The 18,447-nt window shown below is 35.9% G+C and overlaps 2 protein-coding genes across 2 annotated transcripts; both read left to right on the top strand.

The window, feature by feature from the left end:
* Positions 7,214 to 12,916, top strand: LOC18767931 (chaperone protein dnaJ 10). The gene is made up of 10 exons (XM_007201316.2): positions 7,214 to 7,340; positions 7,736 to 7,839; positions 8,471 to 8,530; positions 8,970 to 9,052; positions 10,211 to 10,376; positions 10,491 to 10,620; positions 11,027 to 11,185; positions 11,284 to 11,456; positions 12,170 to 12,250; positions 12,414 to 12,916. The coding sequence occupies exons 2-10, from the start codon at positions 7,753 to 7,755 to the stop codon at positions 12,492 to 12,494; spliced, it is 1,020 nt and encodes a 339-aa protein (XP_007201378.1). The 5' UTR covers positions 7,214 to 7,340; positions 7,736 to 7,752; the 3' UTR covers positions 12,495 to 12,916.
* LOC18768950 lies at positions 14,685 to 15,915 on the top strand. Its single transcript, XM_007200745.2, has 3 exons — positions 14,685 to 14,832; positions 15,195 to 15,250; positions 15,503 to 15,915. Exons 1-3 carry the CDS (start codon positions 14,751 to 14,753, stop codon positions 15,641 to 15,643), a joined length of 279 nt encoding a protein of 92 aa, XP_007200807.1. The 5' UTR covers positions 14,685 to 14,750; the 3' UTR covers positions 15,644 to 15,915.

The following is an 18,447-nucleotide window of genomic DNA, read 5'->3' as shown; positions in this document are numbered from 1 at the left end:
TTAATCTATTACAGCATTTATCTGTGCAACCAAATTGGATATTAGGTGAACTTGATTGTGATTCTGAAGACTGGTCAGAATCAAACTCAGAGCTGGCTACTATGGTTTTATAATTGCTTGTTTCAGAGCCTCGCAACTCCAAAACTTTTATCAACTTTTCTTTTTCTTCGTCTGCAATCTGCAATTGTTTAATAGTATCTTTTATTTTACATTCAGAAGCATAATGACCAAATTTTTGACATTTGAAATTTGACTTTGGTTTTATCATTATTTCTTTTAGGGTGATTCTTCTTTTGACCTGTTGGGGTTTTAGACCAGTTTTTCTTAGGGGAAAAATTTCTTTTCCTACAGAATTCTTGATTACCATTATTAGGCCTAGAAAATTGTTTTCCACGGGAATAATGACGATCTTTTCGAAGGTGACTAGGCTTATTTTTCCTGGAAGGAGGGATGCTGGTAAGACCATATTGTTCACAGAAATTACCTAATTCATATTTGGCTGATTTCTTATCGGACTGGATTTGTCTACCGATTTTAAAATCAACACACATTTTCATGCCAACTTGGTTGATTGTACTTATAATGTTTTCATACGTCAAACTATCCCAATCTATATGACCTTGTTCATTACTCAGGGTTGTACGTATTTTGTGGGCAAACAAGTTTAGAAGACCATTAACAAATTTTTCTTTCCAGAAAGGTTGATTATTATCATCTCTGAGCACGACTCTGGAGATGAAGACATCTTTGTACCATCTGAAATCAGACAACTTAGGGCATCTGAGGTTACTTAGTTGGTCATGGATCCTAGCAGTGGTGTTACTAGGGGTTCCAATGAAATGCTCAATTATCGTGTAAAACAAAGTGTTGACTCCGTCTTCTATACCTTGACCTATTTGTTCGTCAAATATAGGGAGACCTTCTTCATTAAGTTTTACAGCATAAGTGATCCAATTTTTAGATTCAGGGGTCAGATGTTTATCCCACCAATACCTGAGAGTACCGGTAAATCCAGTAACTAACAGGGGAACAATTTTAGACTGTCTGAAGCTGTGATTGGTGATGTAACTGTTGGCAACCATTGACATATGTTGTAACTTATTTAGGATTTCTTGCTCAGATAGACCATCAATGTTCCATTCATACAATTTATCAGAAGAAACTGAAAACTGGGTTTGGAAGTTTCTTTCTTCAAATTGGATATCTGGAGGTGTTGGTCTGGGGTACCAGTTTTTGGTTAAGCTTGTGGGATTTATGTGTCTATCTAATCGTTTAACTTTAGGTTCAACTTGGACTTCTAAATTTTTGAAAGCATTTTCTATTTTTGAAATATTACTGGTTTCGGACTCTATCGTTTCATACTCAGAGGAGTTCATTATGGCAGAGGAATCTAGTATTTTAAGACCAGATTTTACAGCTTTCTCAGTTTTACTTGGGGTGAACTGCTCTAACATTTCTTCAATTTTCTTTATTGTAGGTTTGATCTTAAGCGTGGGGTTTGTCTTAAGATCCTGAAACTGGACTATTGATTTTTCAATTTTTGTTTTGGACTTAATTTCAGGGGAACTTATCTTGTCTATTTTGGTTTCAATTGTATCTAATTGTTTTCCTATGACAATTAAACTTTGGTTGGTATAATTATTCTGCTCAATAAGTCTTCTATTATCATCATTATTTTCAAAAGTTTTAAAGGGGGTAGCAGGTATAGGCGTGTTCTTATGTTCGATGATTATGGTATCAACTGGGGGATGACTGGCTTCAACCACGGCCTTGTCTACCATTTTCTATTTTTCTTTAGTTAAAGTTTTTAATTCATCATTAGACATGTAACGGCTTTCAATAAAATCAAGATAAAAGATTTCAACTCTGGCTGACCGCATATAATCTTTCCATTCATCAAATATTTTGTTGCGGCTTTCACTATCTGAATAGGCTTGGTGATAACTATCTCTCCTAGGCTTATTTTCCGGGGCTTTGAGGCGGTGATTTAAGCGTGTCCAATTAATCTCAAATTTTTTATTAAGAGTTCTAAGTTGATTATCGACTGCTGCAAAGTTTTCAACTAAGAAGTCAGATTGTGTGGGTGACTCAGGTGAATCTGACTTATCTTCTTGAACTGGAGTCTTGCCGTGACAAGGTTGGCTTACCTGAGAAGATCTTCTCAGGGATTCAAGTTTGAAATCAATCATGGCTCAGGCCCTCTACACTGGGGTCTTACTGTTTGGAAAAAGGACTCACGGGTCAGACCTTAAAGAAAGATTAACAAGTAACTCGGAGAATAAAAGAGAAGAAGAGGAAGAAAATGAAGAACTTCTACTCAGAGGCTTAAACTAGCCACTTGAGCGGGGATGAGTAGCAGACTTAGACAAAGACCGTAACTCTTACGGCTCTGATACCAACAAAGGACAAGAGATAGAACTGAGAAACTAATGATGAATAATATAATGAAAATAATGCTTATATGAAATTACTTAACATAGAATAATGTGAAAATAACAACTTTATTTATACTCACAAAGATAACAACTGCAACTTCAAGCTCCACACTCAGTATTTACAAAGATGATTGAATGGAACATTGATGGTCTATCTGAGCAAGAAATCCTAAATAAGTTACAACATATGTCAATGGTTGCCAACAGTTACATCACCAATCACAGCTTCAGACAATCTGAAATTGTTCCCTTGTTAGTTACTGGATTTACCGGTACTCTCAGGTATATATATATATATATATATATTTCCTATGTCTTAATTTTGTTGTAGGTTCGAAGTTGAATTTGGTTGGTTAAGAGGTACTCTCTTAATTTATGTAGTTTTTTTGTGTGGTTTATTTATGGTCACGGTTTTATGGGTTATGAAAATTTGCAACTTCGGCTGGAATTGAATGATTGTATATATATTTTTTTTATGATGATAAATGATCGATATATATGTTGTGAATGTATACTTGGTAATTGAAGAAATTCACTACTTGGAGAATAGGATTTAGATGCTGGTAGTTCATTGGAAGCCGCATTTTTCCAAGGGCTATGGTTATTTACCCAAAATAAAAATCAAATGCAAGAAAGACACTTTGAGATTATACATCTAAAACAACTTGAGGTAATTTCAAAGGTATAAGAATAAAAATTCCAAAAGTTTTAAGGAAGAAAAAGAATGACCTTATTAAAATAACAGAATTTTGTTTTTAATATCATTATATAGTTTAATAATATGGAACATAAAACGAAAATTTACATATTCAATAAAATGTCAACAACCAATTCATGAATCTCAACTTACTAAATTGCAGTTAAGAAATATCGTAAATTACAAGCATTGCCACTATATCTAAATTTCATAATCTAAATATTTCATTTAAAGTCACCCCCTTCCCACCCATTACCAGCTTTTCGAAACCACTCATTAAGGATGCCCAAAATTACAATATTATGCCAAAAATTCAGTACCCTCACCTAAAAGACCACTCAAAACACACAAACCTATCCAGTACCATACAAAAATTATCTCCATTTCACATATAATAAAATAAAGATGTAAAATCTCTCACTCTTTATAGTTGAAACCTCAGGCGGGCTCATCTCTAAAATTCAAAAAAACTCTTGTGAGGCCTGCCCCCAATCCAAAAACTTTTGGGCTTGCCCGCAAACCCTACCTATGTGGTCAAGGATTCGACAATCACTGAGGTACGTATCTAGGAACTTTCTAGATTTACTTGACCTTAAAATTTGTAGGCTTCGGTAGTTGTTCCAACTTGGAACTTATGCATATACAATACCTTGGACCCATGTTTGGAAAATACTTCAATACGTGCATAATTCGTGACTGATATGTTTGCATATCTGTGATAAAATATGTTAAACACAAAATTTTCCATATCTTTCATAAGTATACGGAAAATAGAAGTAATACATGAATAATACGATAATTAACTAACTATGCATAATATTTAAAACAGCATAGATATACAAAACTTTATATGTTATAAGGAGACATTTCATGTTCGGAAAGAATGTGATGTCACCTATATAATGTTACAGGACGTTCACATAGATAGACAATGGATTAAGTGAAAAATAGGTTGAGTAAGGAATATATGGATGGTATTGCATCATTTATGGGAATAGCAATTCAGCATGTGAATGAAAAAAATGAGACAAGGTATCCTTGCAAGCAATGTCTGAATACGCGATGGCATGCTCTTCAAATTGTCCATGCACATTTGTGGGAGTATGAGATGTTTGCTGTTTATCACACATGGATATACTACGGGGAAAAATTTGGGTTACCCAGACAAGATGCAACTCTTTCAAATGGTGTAGAGGCACTTGGACCCGATGATGTTACTTATGATATCTTAAATGATGCATTTCCTCGAGACATGAATCAAGATTATTGGGAGAGTATTTGGAGGGGAGAAAATGAGAGATGAGTTAAAGATTTTTTCACAACATCTCCTTTCCCTTAGAGAAACATAATGAAGGAGGGAAAAAGTACCCCTCCTTTTTCCAGTGAGTCGCATGCATACATCCCAAGCAAACATAATTGCTTTTTGGGAAGTTGTGACAACTTTGTTGAAAGTTAGTCCAGAAAAAATTATGTGTGAAGCTCGAGGGACTTTTGTCAGAAAAGGAACTCATGATTAGGGGGTTCTGCTGATGATAATTGTGGATAAAAAAAAATGAACACGGGATAAAATCATAACCATGCAGAATATATGAAAAAAAGAAGAAAAAGACACACAGGACATGCCAAGTAACCTTTACTGCTCTATCCAGACAAATTGCCATAAGCAGGAAAATCGTTAATTGTCCATATCACAGTTGTCCGCATCTTAAATCAAGAATCAGTAAACTTATCATAAGTTGGAACACCCTCCCACAACTCCTTAAGCTCAACAATTAATAAGCGCAAATACACAACAATATCCTTTCTTGGTGCTTTTGGGCATGGAATAAGCAAAGTCATGATTGAGTATTGTTGTTTCATACACATCCAAGGTGGAAGATTATATGGAACAACCACCACCGGCCACATGCTATAACTTGTGCTCATACTTCCAAATGGGTTGAACCCGTCTGTTGCAAGGCCTAACCTTATATTTCTAGGCTCCTGAGCAAACTCAGGGTACATACGATCGAACTCCTTCCACGCAATACTATTAGATGGATGTCTCATAACACTATACTCATCAACTCGTTTATCAAGAGGACGAACTCACATGTTGTGTAGCAATCAAACCTTCCTAAATTTCATCCCAAATAAAATGGCAATCCATTTCAATATCTTTAAATTAAATTTTAATGAGGTGACATATGAAAGTAAAAAGTCAAGCAGATCCTAACATAGAAAATCCAATTAGAGGATCCAAATCCATCTAGAATAGGTATGAGTGTATAGTGTACTAGGAGGAGCACAATCCGAATGTCTGCATTAGAGAAAAACATATTATATATGCGTGTGTGTCTGTGGGAGAGATGTATTTATCTTCCATGCAAGAGATGTATTTACATATTGGCGCTAACCCAGTATTTCATGAGAGAACAAGACATGTATTTTCATTCAAAAAAGGATTATATACTTTGTTTTACCATTTACTTGTGGTTCAAGAATTTTATCCACAAACCAGCTTTTTAATTGGTATTTACATTGCTGTGCTTAAAAGGGCCATTTTTTATTTGCGTTTTAATTTTCATCTAAATCAAGCTCAAATTCCATGTCTTTAAGGGTTCAAACGTTCCTTTTCTAAGAGAGGGCAGTCTCCAACGAAGCTGAAGATGACCTAGAAAGGGAAGATTCTTATGAAAAATTTATCACTGTAATTACTTCATGTACACCAACTCATGTGGGCTCATTTGAAGGTTATATATAGGTTGAGACCTAGAATACTTTGATTGGGTCGAGAGCATATGTGACCATTTCTTATATAGTTAACCTACATGTATATTAGAAGGTTAATCTTCCTGGGGTGGTTATGTTTTGTTTCTTTTGGGAGGCTTTTCTCTTCTCACTTTGAGGCGCTTGCTGGGGTATTTTCTGTGTCAAATATTTGGGCTCCTCTTTGATGGTTGTACTAAGTTTTCTCCTTTGATGCGATTATCAATGAAAGCCACTATTGACCCAAAAAAACAGTGTGAAGTTTGGGTAAATGTTCTTAATTAGTTAAGCTACAATTTTTGTATTCGATTTTGTTATGTTTTAAGAAAAATTGTGCTCTAGTATGTCATTTAATATGTGTGTTATCTTTGCATATCTTTTGTCACTCGAATTTTGTTCATTTTTCGCTATTAATAATATGAAAGTTACATCACTACAATTAAAATAAAATAAAACCTTTTGGTGACCAAATCACAAAAAATTTGATCGGCGACCAAAATTTATATAAGTCGCTGAAAGTCTTGTTGCCAAAAGAGCTTTTCTTGTAGTGCAATTCTCCAAATAAGTATTAAACTCTCTATGAGATTGAATTGAATCTATCGATAAATTAAAATTTTCATTCGTGAATGTAGTTTGGTTTGATTTCACTATCGTCTCCTGCAATTTCAATGTAAACAACATACCATTACCCTATGTTTGGATGAGACAATTTAAAAGAACTATTTGTTGGGACTGTGAAAAATAAACTTATTGAAATTTAGACAAAAATCGTAATTTTAAAACTACATACACCAACTCCCTTGATTTGAAGGTTCGAACATTAATTTCTATGTAAATAGTTGTCATTTCTAAAATTTTAAGAGTGTGAGAGTTATATGAAAAGGGAAAAAAAAACGAAGATGTAAGTCACCACTACCACTAACTCCTTGTCATGGCAATTACCTTCAAGATCCCCAACATCATCTACCCCACCACAGTGCGCCAAAAATTCATGCATAAGAAGCATAAAATCTAATTGTCACATTTCTTATGAGCTCTTCTCGCTGCAGTAGGCCTTGAATAACCAAGATATTGCAAACAAGATTGAACAAGTGTTTTCGATATCAACTAACTCTTCGTTTAGTGATATTTCTCGAAACTTCCTAACTTGGAAATCCTCAGGAACTGTTTCCGGGTGGAAACTTCTCGGAAACATGTGCTGTCTGTTCAACAAGTGTTGGCAGCATGGAAGTTCCCTGAAACATGTTCATGGCCATGGGATTGGGACTCCTGCTCGAAATTACCGAAACACCCCTATTCATAATCCTCTGACGTGGCTCCTGATCTTTTTGAAATTATATCGACCAGTTTATATTTAAGGAAATTCTAAAATAAATAATAATAATAGTGCTCTCTTCCTCTCCAGCCCATACTCTGTTTCATTTCATCGTCCACATTTCATTTCCTGAGCTGCAGAACACGTAAGTTGCTAGATTCAAAGTTTTCCTTTGTTGGGTTCTTTTCATTTTGCTTGTTTTAATTCAACTGAAATATAAAGACTTAATTTTGGGTCGTTCTCTGATTACATTGCTACTTACTCGCAATTGGGTTGGGTTATTTTTTCTGATCAGATCTGCCTCTACTATAAACTCATTGATCTCATTCATTTATGACGCAGTTTTCGAATTGTTCTTTCTGTTTTTTTTCCCTTGTTGGAAATTCTTTATTTTCCTATCTTAATTTCTTGGGTGTTTTAATTTGGAAGCTAGTTTAGCTTAATTATGGAATTCTGTAAGTAGTTTTTTTGATACAATTTTTTATTATTTATTTTGTCTTTCCAATTAATTTATTCAGCGTGATTGTTTTGTGTGGTAAGGTTGAGATCTGAGAAGTATGGTGAAGGACACTACCTACTATGATGTATTGGGTGTCAATGTTGAGGCCTCCTATGCTGAGATTAAAAAGGCTTACTATGTGAAGGTAATTAAAGCTTTTCGCTTTCCCAATTTCTTCATATTTTGCTCTCGCAGAAGCAGTTTCAACCTTTAACTAGACTAATGTTTTGGAGGCAATTGGAATTGGATTTCTGTTTCTTTCTTTTGTTTTCAACACTAAGAGTTGCAAAAGTTTGTAGTTGCTTTTGGAGTACTTATTGAATACCCAGGCTGCCCTTCAAGTTAGTATATTGTTTGAATTCAGTACCATGGGTCAGTTCACAGAACTTTTATAGGTTTCTGGCTTAACTATATATAATTCTTATTCCCTATGACATTATTTTCGTCTCCAGAAACTATCGGCATTAACACCAGCCTAATGATACCAAGACTCGTACAAAGTCAAAAAAGTTCATTCACATGCTAAAGCCTCAAAACACTGTTTGTCCAAAAGGTTTAAGTACATCACAGAACAGACCCTTGGGCAGCATTGGTCTGTTTATTAGTGTTGCCCCCATATCATTATGCATTGTGTTTTGCTATATATATCCTTGATTTCCTTCTCGTGTTTAAAAATTTTAGAATTTTTTGTTGTATTTGTGTACCCACATTTTATTTTATTTGTAGGATAGTGGCTTCTACTCAATTAACCTATGGGGTTTATGTGTTGTTTCTAGGCAAGGATTGTTCACCCAGATAAAAATCCTGGAGACCCAAAGGCTGCCGAAAATTTCCAAGTAAGCTAACTGAAAATCTAAGCTATTACATTTAGTTGTCTATAGAAAGCATATCTTATGATTGAGATCATCATGTGCATAACCATCACTTTACTACTTGTTCTTCTTTCTAAACTTATAAACTCAATGCTTTCTTTCTTGGAAGGCCCAAGATGCGTCATTGAAAAAGCAAAAGCCAAGACTTAGAGAAGTATATTGTAAATTGGATGCTAACTTGAAATAGGAAAGTATGCTTCTATTTGGGCTACATGCCCTCAATAAATTTGCACATTTCCTTTCCAAGCCAGTTGTATATTTGGCTGGTTGGGTTTATAGAAGAGTCATGTAAAAGTACAGAATAATACTTTCCTTGCTATCTAATGATGCTTTCTTTATTTTTCACCATAAGTTTTCTTATCATGTTGGGGCTTATTTTCCTGCTTATCGTATTTGCATAAAGGCACTTGGCGAGGCTTATCAGGTTTTAAGTGATCCAGATAAGCGTGAAGCATATGACAAGCATGGAAAGGCAGGCATACAACAGTAAGTTTTTACAAACATGGGGATGTAATAATGTTATGCCCTTTGGTAATTTCCTTGAAAGCGTAGTAATGCATTTCTAAAATATTTACCTCCAATTAGTCTCCGTGATGTGAGTTTTGCCTAAGGAGAAGTTTGGCAAATTCCTAGATGATGTTTGTTTGCCCCTATTTGAAAACTTAACTTTTCCATATGTTAACCCAGCTTAATATCTACACCGACTCAACTACATTGCAGAATTACCCACACTAAGACCCAAATTGAGCTATCCTACTGAATTTTGTAAGTAAACTCAAACAACTCCTGCACACCCACACCCACCCAAAGTGAAAAGCTGAACCTTAGGCTACTCAATCACCAAAAGCATCTATAAAAGTTCTCCATTGAAATCGAAGCATCCATTCTATTCGGTTTTTCAATCTTTTTTATTTGGGGTTAAAATTGAAAAAAGAATGGTCATTTGGACTTGCATTGGATGTTGGTAGGTTTAGGGCTTCAAAATTTGTTCAATTTTAACAATGATTTATAAAATTTATAAATAAACTTGGAAAAAATTGAGATATATCATATATGGTTCGGCCCTAGTTGGCCAAACCTCTAACTTGACATTCAACTGTGGACTTCTGAATATATTTGAAAGTTTTGGTGCTGCACTGCCAAATATCCAACACATATTTGGTGCAACATGGCCAAATCTTTCTTGACGTGTTCATCCTGGTTTTCCAAACACGTAGGGAATCCAGTTTCTGTAATGCAGAAAATTTATACAAAAAATTATGTTCATTCCACATTTGAAGAGTCCCAAACATCAAGTTGAGCGTCCATTTGTCATTAAATCACTTGTTTTCACCAATATATTATGAAGAATGTGAAAGAAATCATTTTGAGTTGTGTTTAGGGTTTTTTTGAGGATAGGAGATGAGTGTGGGTTGTAGGCAAGAGTATGAGTGGGTACACTTATAAAGTCAGAGGTTGTTTTCTAATTCAATTGTGTCTTTTATGGTCACTTTATTGAAGGGTGAATGATGCTTTCCTTGTCAGGCTCTCTTTCTTTCTTTTTAGATAGAAATGTTCTTTATTTCTTCTTTTAATTATTTCTTTTATCTTAAAACAAACATGTTAGAAGATATTTGTGTCTGTAAATCTGTCTCCCCTTTCCAGGGACTCCATGGTAGACCCTGCAGCTGTGTTTGGGATGCTTTTTGGGAGTGAATATTTTGAAGATTATGTTGGTCAACTTGCTTTGGCTTCTTTGTCATCTGTTGAAATTGAGGAAGAGACTCAGGATCCTGAAGTCCATAGGCAGAGAGTCCAAGAAAAAATGAGGGTATGCCTTTTACACTGACTGGACCACTGGTGTTATCAAAATGTTGATTTTTCCAAAACGCTTAATTAAATCCTCTCCTTAATTTTTTATTTTATTTTAAAAATAATTGTGCAGGCCTTGCAGAAGGAAAGGGAAGTAAAGCTCATAACTATTCTGAAAGATCGCCTTCAACCATTTGTTGATGGCCGTACAGATGAGTTTGTAAAATGGGCAAATTCAGAAGCAAGGCGCCTCTCAACAGCTGGTAAACCCTTTTCTTTTTCTCCCTCCAAGAGGACTATTTTGTTGTTTCCCATCCAGATTTTTAAAATCTGGAGTTATGAGTTTCTGCCTTATCATCTGACTTAATAACTCGTTTCATTGTTAGCTACTGATATTGCCTAAAAGGATAGATAAAGCTGCATTTAAATTCTATTAACCAATTTCCTTAAGAAAATGAAGGCTTAATTCTCTCTTCTAACTAAAGTCACAAAGTGACCTGCTTTGTTCAGAAAATAAATAAATGAACTGGAGAAATATTGCATTTTTCTCCAATTTTAATGGTTTTAATGTGGACTATAAAACTCTTCAAATGCTAACCAAACAAAACTTTAATTTTGTGTCTTGCTTGCTACAATTTTGCATTAATCCATAATTGATTCTTTTATTAGCTTTTGGCGAGGCTATGCTGCATACGATTGGTTATATTTACACGAGAAAAGCTGCAAGAGAAATTGGAAAAGACAAACGATACATGAAGGTACCATTTTTAGCAGAATGGGTGCGAGATAAAGGACACCAGATAAAGTCACAAGTATCAGCAGCTTCAGGTGCACTTTCTGCTATCAAGGAGTGCTATTTGGTGAAACACAGGCTGCATATCCTTCAATGTTGAATTTTTTTTTATGGCTTATCTTAATTTGTATAGGTGCTGTAGCATTAATTCAACTACAGGAAGATCTAAAGAAGTTAAATCAAGGTGAAAACAAGGAAGAGACCTTAATGAAAGCCATTGAAGATAAGAAGGATCAAGTGCTTAATTCCTTATGGCAGATTAATGTGGTTGATATTGAGTCAACCCTGTCACGTGTCTGCCAAGCTGTGAGTTCCAGTATTTCCTTTGTTAACCTTAACAAAATAATAGTTCTTCCTGCAAGCTATTACTGTGTGGTATTAGGTTGAATAATTTGAGTTATATCTTAGGTCATGGTGTTCACATGGCCTTATGCAAGTGTGTGACACATGATTTAACTCATTTGGAAAATCTTAGTGGATCATTGACTGAATTCCCCTACACATTTTTTCTGGGTTTTCAGAACCCAAAAGGACCGAAGAGCTGGTAGGTGAATTTCATCTCTTACACTTAGTGTTTGGCAAAGTCATTAAAATTTCTTGATGATTGTTAAGGTGGAGTACATTGGCCTCAAATTTGACCTCATTTCTCTTTTACTCGGTAATAAAGTTGGTGCCAGCAGACTTAATTGTAACTGTGGAACCTCATGTGGCATCTAGGAGCTAATCAAATATCATTGATGTGCTCATTTTAAGTTTTGTACTAATGCCTAAGTCTCCCTTAAATTAATGACATGCAAAAGTACCATCTGCCATGGTAACCTTTTCTGATAAATATCTGCCTGTTGTCTGTGGACATTAAATGGCAAACGTTCTTGCTTACCAAACTTCAATTAAAACAGACAAAATCCAGTGGAAAAATAAATCAATTTAGGGAGTGATCCAAAGGAATATAGGTAGTTTGAATCGAACGTAACCTCTAGTAGCATTTGAAAAAGTATTCAAGAACTGTTCTTTTTCAGGTACTTAAAGACCCCACTGTGTCCAGGGATGTTCTGAGGGGGCGGGCTAAAGCACTGAAAAAGTTAGGAACAGTCTTCCAAGTAAGCTTTTATTTTCCTTTATATTCTAGCAATATATCATCCGGGGCCTAAACTTCTGAATTATTTTTTTGGGCCTGATCTGAACCTTTGAAATGAGTAATTGTTATTTGCATATATCGTTACATTTTCATCTAACCAACCTCAAATTTCCATTATTTTTCAGGGTGCAAAGGCTGCTTATAGTAGAGAGAACAGTCTCCGCCATGAAAATGACCCCAAGATAGATTCTGCGTCATCATCGTAATTGCATCATATGAAGAGAGTAATTCCATCTTCACGGTGATGTATGTGGGCATATCGAAGGTGAACGGTTGTCTTAATAGCATCTTAGCCATCTGCTGAATTTGGAGGAATATGTTTGCTCTTGATTGGATTAGTTTAGTATGCACCCTTGACTTGCTTCAACCTTGGCTCGTTTCTGTTGTACTCAAATGTGCAAAATCGTATTTAATTGTATTCCTTTTGTATGTATATGAATGAGCTACAGAAATTGCCAGTAGTATTTTTAAGGCTACCAATCTTTCTTACTGAGATACATAATGATTGAGTGGTCATCTGGCCAAGAAATGCTGATTCAGAATCTGACTTAAAATCCTGTGAATGTTATGGCGAATTTGATCACAGATTTGCCTATTTTAGAATCGTTTCTATTAATGAACTTGCAAAGATGGTGTGGTGGTAATCGCTGAATGTCTAGTTAAATTATGTTTTACCTATTTACAAAAATTTTGGCAATCTCTCTCTGTCTCTCTCATATTAGTCAGGCTCGGGGAAAGTTGAATCAATATTTGGGCCCAGTCATTTCTTTCACCAAAAATATTGGCTGCTGAAGTGGGGAGGGTCAAAGGTCTTTGGGTCTACTGACATCCCTTCCCTCAAAAGCATAGGTTGGGGTGAGATCTTGCTTGGATGTTTGAGTAGTTGACAAACAAGGGAAAGAAAATACAAAAATAGTTCAACCATAAGTGGTGGGAGAGGGTGAAGAAAAATGTTAGGGTCAAAAGTTGGATTATTTCCGATATAACCTTCAGCTTACAAGTACTGATTATATATTGTATAACAAAGTTAGTGCCAATCCCAACAAGGGGATTCAGGAGATATTTTATGTGGGTATTTTCATATTCTGTGCACATTTGTCATTCCACTCTGTTTCTAACGGGCACAAATCCAGTGCATATCCTTTTCTTTAATGAAAAAGAAGATATCTTCAGGACCAAGGTTGTAGCCATATCCTAGGATGCAACTCTATGGAACCTAAAACAATCTTATCCTATGCAGGACAGAAAAGCTGACAGAGAAATTTACAATAATGCATTTCATATATTGCAATTGCATATGCTAGTACTTTACCACAACTCAATAATGATTATATTTATACTAATTGCAATTAGTTGTTAAAGTGTGTAACATATATATGACGTATGCTTCTCTCTCTCTCTCTCTCTCTCTCTCTCTCTCTCTCTCTCTTTTTGAAGGAAACAACAAAATTAATTATGCATGCATTGGCCATACTATACCTTCAATATCCAAGTGAGGTAGAGGAACTTGTTTTGATTGATGGGAAACATCACAAATATCCTAAACAAACTTTCCACTAAAATTCCTCAAATTAGTGCACAACATCCCACATTTCCACTATCATATGCTTGCTAACCATGCCTAAGATCAGCCTAACTAATCAAATGATATATATATCTTCTCAATTGACTGGATGTTAGGGAAGGAATAGATTGGCCAAATTATTGAAGGCAAAGGTAGGGATGGTTTGCTTAAGTTAAGGGCTGCCCTAACACCACTTTTTCCATATAAAAGAAATTAAAAGAAAGATGGGTATTTAAAATATCACTGTGCAAGCTTCTCTTTATTCTCCACCAGTGTCCTTTCAGTGGTATTTGGTGCGTTGTCTTTGTCTTTATAGATAATTGAAACCACTAGTCATCCATCAAAGCTATTTTTATACCTAATATATCTTTTTAATTTGACCACAACCACAGGATAAACAATAACCTAATCACCAAAACCCATCTGCTATCTGAAGTTTCCAATACAGTCCTTCTGAGTTTACTGATAACTGAAGTCAACAAGTATCGACCAAGCTCAAAAAAATCTAAATGGTCAATCATGGTGTCCCAAATTCAAAGTGAAAATTTTGCAACCAGGTTCTGCTCTATGAAGACAATCTAGGGGTATTTTGGTAATTTCCACTGAAGGTCATTTCATTCTGAGGACTATTCTGTTAATTAACTATATCATCAGTCCACTAACTTCTTAGACTTAGTGCCCCAACAGGAGGAAAGTGGTCTATGTCAACTTTTCATTAGAATTCAAAACTAAAAAGCATAAAGCTTGGATTTATTTATAATTAAATGTCAATTTCTCCAAGTAAATTATAATGTTCATTGCATTGATATAGATATATAGGAAGCATGTATCATTTGGTCCACTAATTCTCTGATCTTGGAAGAGAAAAAAGAGCTTACCAACAACAAAGTTGCTCAACATGGGTTTCATGTTCTTCAACAAGTTCAGCATCCTCTTTCTCCTGATTTCAGCATCATTTTTATCAGCCTCTTTTGCAGCAGGTTGGTCTTTCTAAGTCTTCCACTGCAGCCTTTGGTTTTTAATTAGTCATATAACTACATACATTGTCAGAGCTGTTACTAAAGAATTGTAGGTAAATATATAAACATGTTTATGTATGTATGTATGCATGCATGCATGCATGCACATGTATGTGCATGTAATGTAGCATCGATTCGTCGCAATATGTTGTTGCTGTTGCTGCTGCTGCTGCTGTTATGCTTTTGATTCTTCTAGGACTGTGCAACAGGCCATTAATTAACTATTATTAACCATATGATGATGTGCTTAATATTTAATTATGCAAGAGAAAAAAGCAGAATTTCACGTTTACGAATATGCATGATATGAACTGCATTTGCAGGTCGAAGTTCCAAGTTTGTCAATAAGTTGGCCGAAGAAGTGGATGCAATTCCAGAGGTTTGTATTTAAAAAAGCTTTCAGAAATTCTTCGGTTATGATCTCCTCCTCCTCTTCCTCCTTCTTCTTCTTCTCGAAAATCAAACCATCTTCAAATTAGTAAGCTATTTGAGTAAAAATTTTCAGTTAACACATCTCACCATTCAATAAAAATTCCCATGTTCACAGCCCAAGTTTAATTAGTATTAGGTGTAGTGTACACAAAATTCAAGTTTTGCAGCTGACTCATAATTTGATTTTTTTTCGGGGTAGGAAACGTTAGGGAGGCCATTGAACCACAAGGAAGCTGCCATAATCCATGAAAGGCTGCTGAGAGCTAACACCAGAGACTATGGAAGATATGATCCAGCTCCTGCTCTTGTTAAGCCTCCTTTCAAGCTCATCCCCAACTGATCATGTGATGGTTTAGCCATCAAAAACCGCCGTCGGAGTAGCCTCTTTATATTAATTAAATAAATGAAGTAGCTTATGTGTATCCACTACTATAAAGTCTTAAAGAAATGTTCTAGTGTAATTATGTGAGATATATATATATATATATATATATATATATAGACATATACTAAGTTTTCAATTCTTGTATCTCTGGATAAATTTGTCTTTTACATTTCTTGATGTAGAACTCTTCTAGTTTTAAAAATGAAGAACAGGTTGATGGTTTGACATCCCCTTTTGTATGGTTGGTAAAAAGACGGTTAGACCATTCAAACCAACGAAAGTATGCAAATGCGTTCAGTTTTGGTGGCCAATTTGGTCTCTTTGGAAATTTCCTAAACCGATCAAATCAAATCGAACCAACCGAATTTATAGAGATGGGCTTGGTCTGGTTTGGTTAGGCTAATGATTCGATTCCTAAAGCGAACCAATGCAGGCCGGATATTTCATTGGTTCAAAGATTCAATTCGAGCAAGCAAACCATCTGATCTTGTGTTCATACAAGTAAGCTGTTCCTTTTGAGTTTAGTTGTTCCTTGTGAAGTTGTGTTATTTTACAAGGGGCAAGGATCTTGGCCCTCTCCTCCCACCTTATATTGCAGAAATTTGGCTACACATTGATGCTGAAACTCATTCACTGAAAGCATACACGCTTGCTTGCTATCATCCTCTAGGCTGGCAGAGAAACCTCCTTTCACAGACAATCCAAAATTAATGGATATGAAACAATAAGGGAGAAAATCTAGAGGAGGAACCAAGTACCAACAACTTCACCGGTCCATATCTGCAAGATTGAGTTGAGATATATCTCGGATGATGCAGTAAGATATAAGAAAAGATACATCCTAAGTGCAATCCAAAATAGTTCAACATAAAATATTACAATTAAGTATTAACTTTATCACAGAGTCTATCAATCATTTTGGTTATGTTGAAGGCCTTTTGATGGTACGCCATAAATGAGGTCCCTCGCATGTTCGATTTTTCCAGCTACGCACAAACCTTCGATAAGAATAGCGTAAATCGCAATGTCCATGAGACCCAACTATTGAGAGTGTTTGTCCCACATTGAAATGTTAAGGGACCTAGCATGGGTTTATAAGGAGTTGGGCTACTCCCCCCATTGCCAATTGGTTTTGGGGTGGAACCTCAACTTCCTTCATGGTATCAGAGCAAGGCTTCACGTAATCAGGATCGGAGTCAGGAAGAGGAGAACCAGATAACGCGAGATTGTCAACAATAGCATTGACCTTGTCCAAGTAATCAGCAACGGAGGAATCACCACGAGCAGTGCGGAAGAGTTCACTGCGAAGCTGCAAAATCCGATTTTGATTCGGAGATCGAATATCTGCACATTGGCCACAAAGATTGCATCTTAGTGAACAACTTTTGTGCATCTTATATTCTTCCTGCTCTGCAAAAACCATCCATAAGAGCAGTACAAGTAAAGGTAGCTGGAAAAAGTACCCTACAACAGTACTCTTTTCAGAATCTTAAAAGTTAACAAAGATAATGTTGATGACTATAAGATAATGACAGGTGGCAAAATGCTATTACATTCTCTGCTGTACACTTGGACTATGATCCAAGGCAGCCTTCCTAACAAGAATAGAACCTTCATATTCTAATTCCATCACAGCAGCTACACCTATACACCAACAGAAGGTGTAATTTGTGAACGAACTGAAACTGCCATGTTACAGTTTTGGTTGCCAATTTGGTCTCTTTGGAAATTTCCTAAACCGATCAAATCAAATCGAACCAACCGAATTTATAAAGATGGGCTTGGTCTGGTTTGGTTAGGCTAATGATTCGATTCCTAAAGCGAACCAATGCAGGCCGGATATTTCATTGGTTCAAAGATTCAATTCGAGCAAGCAAACCATCTGATCTTGTGTTCATACAAGTAAGCTGTTCCTTTTGAGTTTAGTTGTTCCTTGTGAAGTTGTGTTATTTTACAAGGGGCAAGGATCTTGGCCCTCTCCTCCCACCTTATATTGCAGAAATTTGGCTACACATTGATGCTGAAACTCATTCACTGAAAGCATACACGCTTGCTTGCTATCATCCTCTAGGCTGGCAGAGAAACCTCCTTTCACAGACAATCCAAAATTAATGGATATGAAACAATAAGGGAGAAAATCTAGAGGAGGAACCAAGTACCAACAACTTCACCGGTCCATATCTGCAAGATTGAGTTGAGATATATCTCGGATGATGCAGTAAGATATAAGAAAAGATACATCCTAAGTGCAATCCAAAATAGTTCAACATAAAATATTACAATTAAGTATTAACTTTAGCACAGAGTCTATCAATCATTTTGGTTATGTTGAAGGCCTTTTGATGGTACGCCATAAATGAGGTCCCTCGCATGTTCGATTTTTCCAGCTACGCACAAACCTTCGATAAGAATAGCGTAAATCGCAATGTCCATGAGACCCAACTATTGAGAGTGTTTGTCCCACATTGAAATGTTAAGGGACCTAGCATGGGTTTATAAGGAGTTGGGCTACTCCCCCATTGCCAATTGGTTTTGGGGTGGAACCTCAACTTCCTTCATGGTATCAGAGCAAGGCTTCACGTGTTGGGCCCAACGGCCACACATGCTCCCACGTCACTCAATATGTGTTGTCCACGTGTTAGGCTTGAAAGTTCGCCATACGTGCGGGGGCGTGTTGAGATTGTTTGTCCCACATTGAAATGTTAAGGGACCTAGCCTGGGTTTATAAGGAGTTGGGCTACTGAAAAATTAGGGGTTTC

This window comes from Prunus persica, chromosome G8 (genome assembly GCF_000346465.2).
Source record: "Prunus persica cultivar Lovell chromosome G8, Prunus_persica_NCBIv2, whole genome shotgun sequence".
In the NCBI taxonomy this organism is placed as follows: Eukaryota; Viridiplantae; Streptophyta; class Magnoliopsida; order Rosales; family Rosaceae; genus Prunus; species Prunus persica.
This window is presented reverse-complemented; position numbering and strand designations above follow the sequence as displayed.

Bases quoted from the DNA above. Each gene is read 5' to 3' on its own strand.
- LOC18768950 (XM_007200745.2), top strand. From the start codon at position 14,751: ATGGGTTTCATGTTCTTCAACAAGTTCAGCATCCTCTTTCTCCTGATT. The intron at 14,833-15,194 runs GTTGGTCTTTCT...CTGCATTTGCAG, and splicing joins ATCAGCCTCTTTTGCAGCAG to GTCGAAGTTCCAAGTTTGTC. The intron at 15,251-15,502 runs GTTTGTATTTAA...TTTTCGGGGTAG, and splicing joins AAGTGGATGCAATTCCAGAG to GAAACGTTAGGGAGGCCATT.
- LOC18767931 (XM_007201316.2), top strand. From the start codon at position 7,753: ATGGTGAAGGACACTACCTACTATGATGTATTGGGTGTCAATGTTGAG. The intron at 10,377-10,490 runs GTATGCCTTTTA...ATAATTGTGCAG, and splicing joins GAGTCCAAGAAAAAATGAGG to GCCTTGCAGAAGGAAAGGGA. The intron at 11,457-12,169 runs GTGAGTTCCAGT...GTTCTTTTTCAG, and splicing joins TGTCACGTGTCTGCCAAGCT to GTACTTAAAGACCCCACTGT.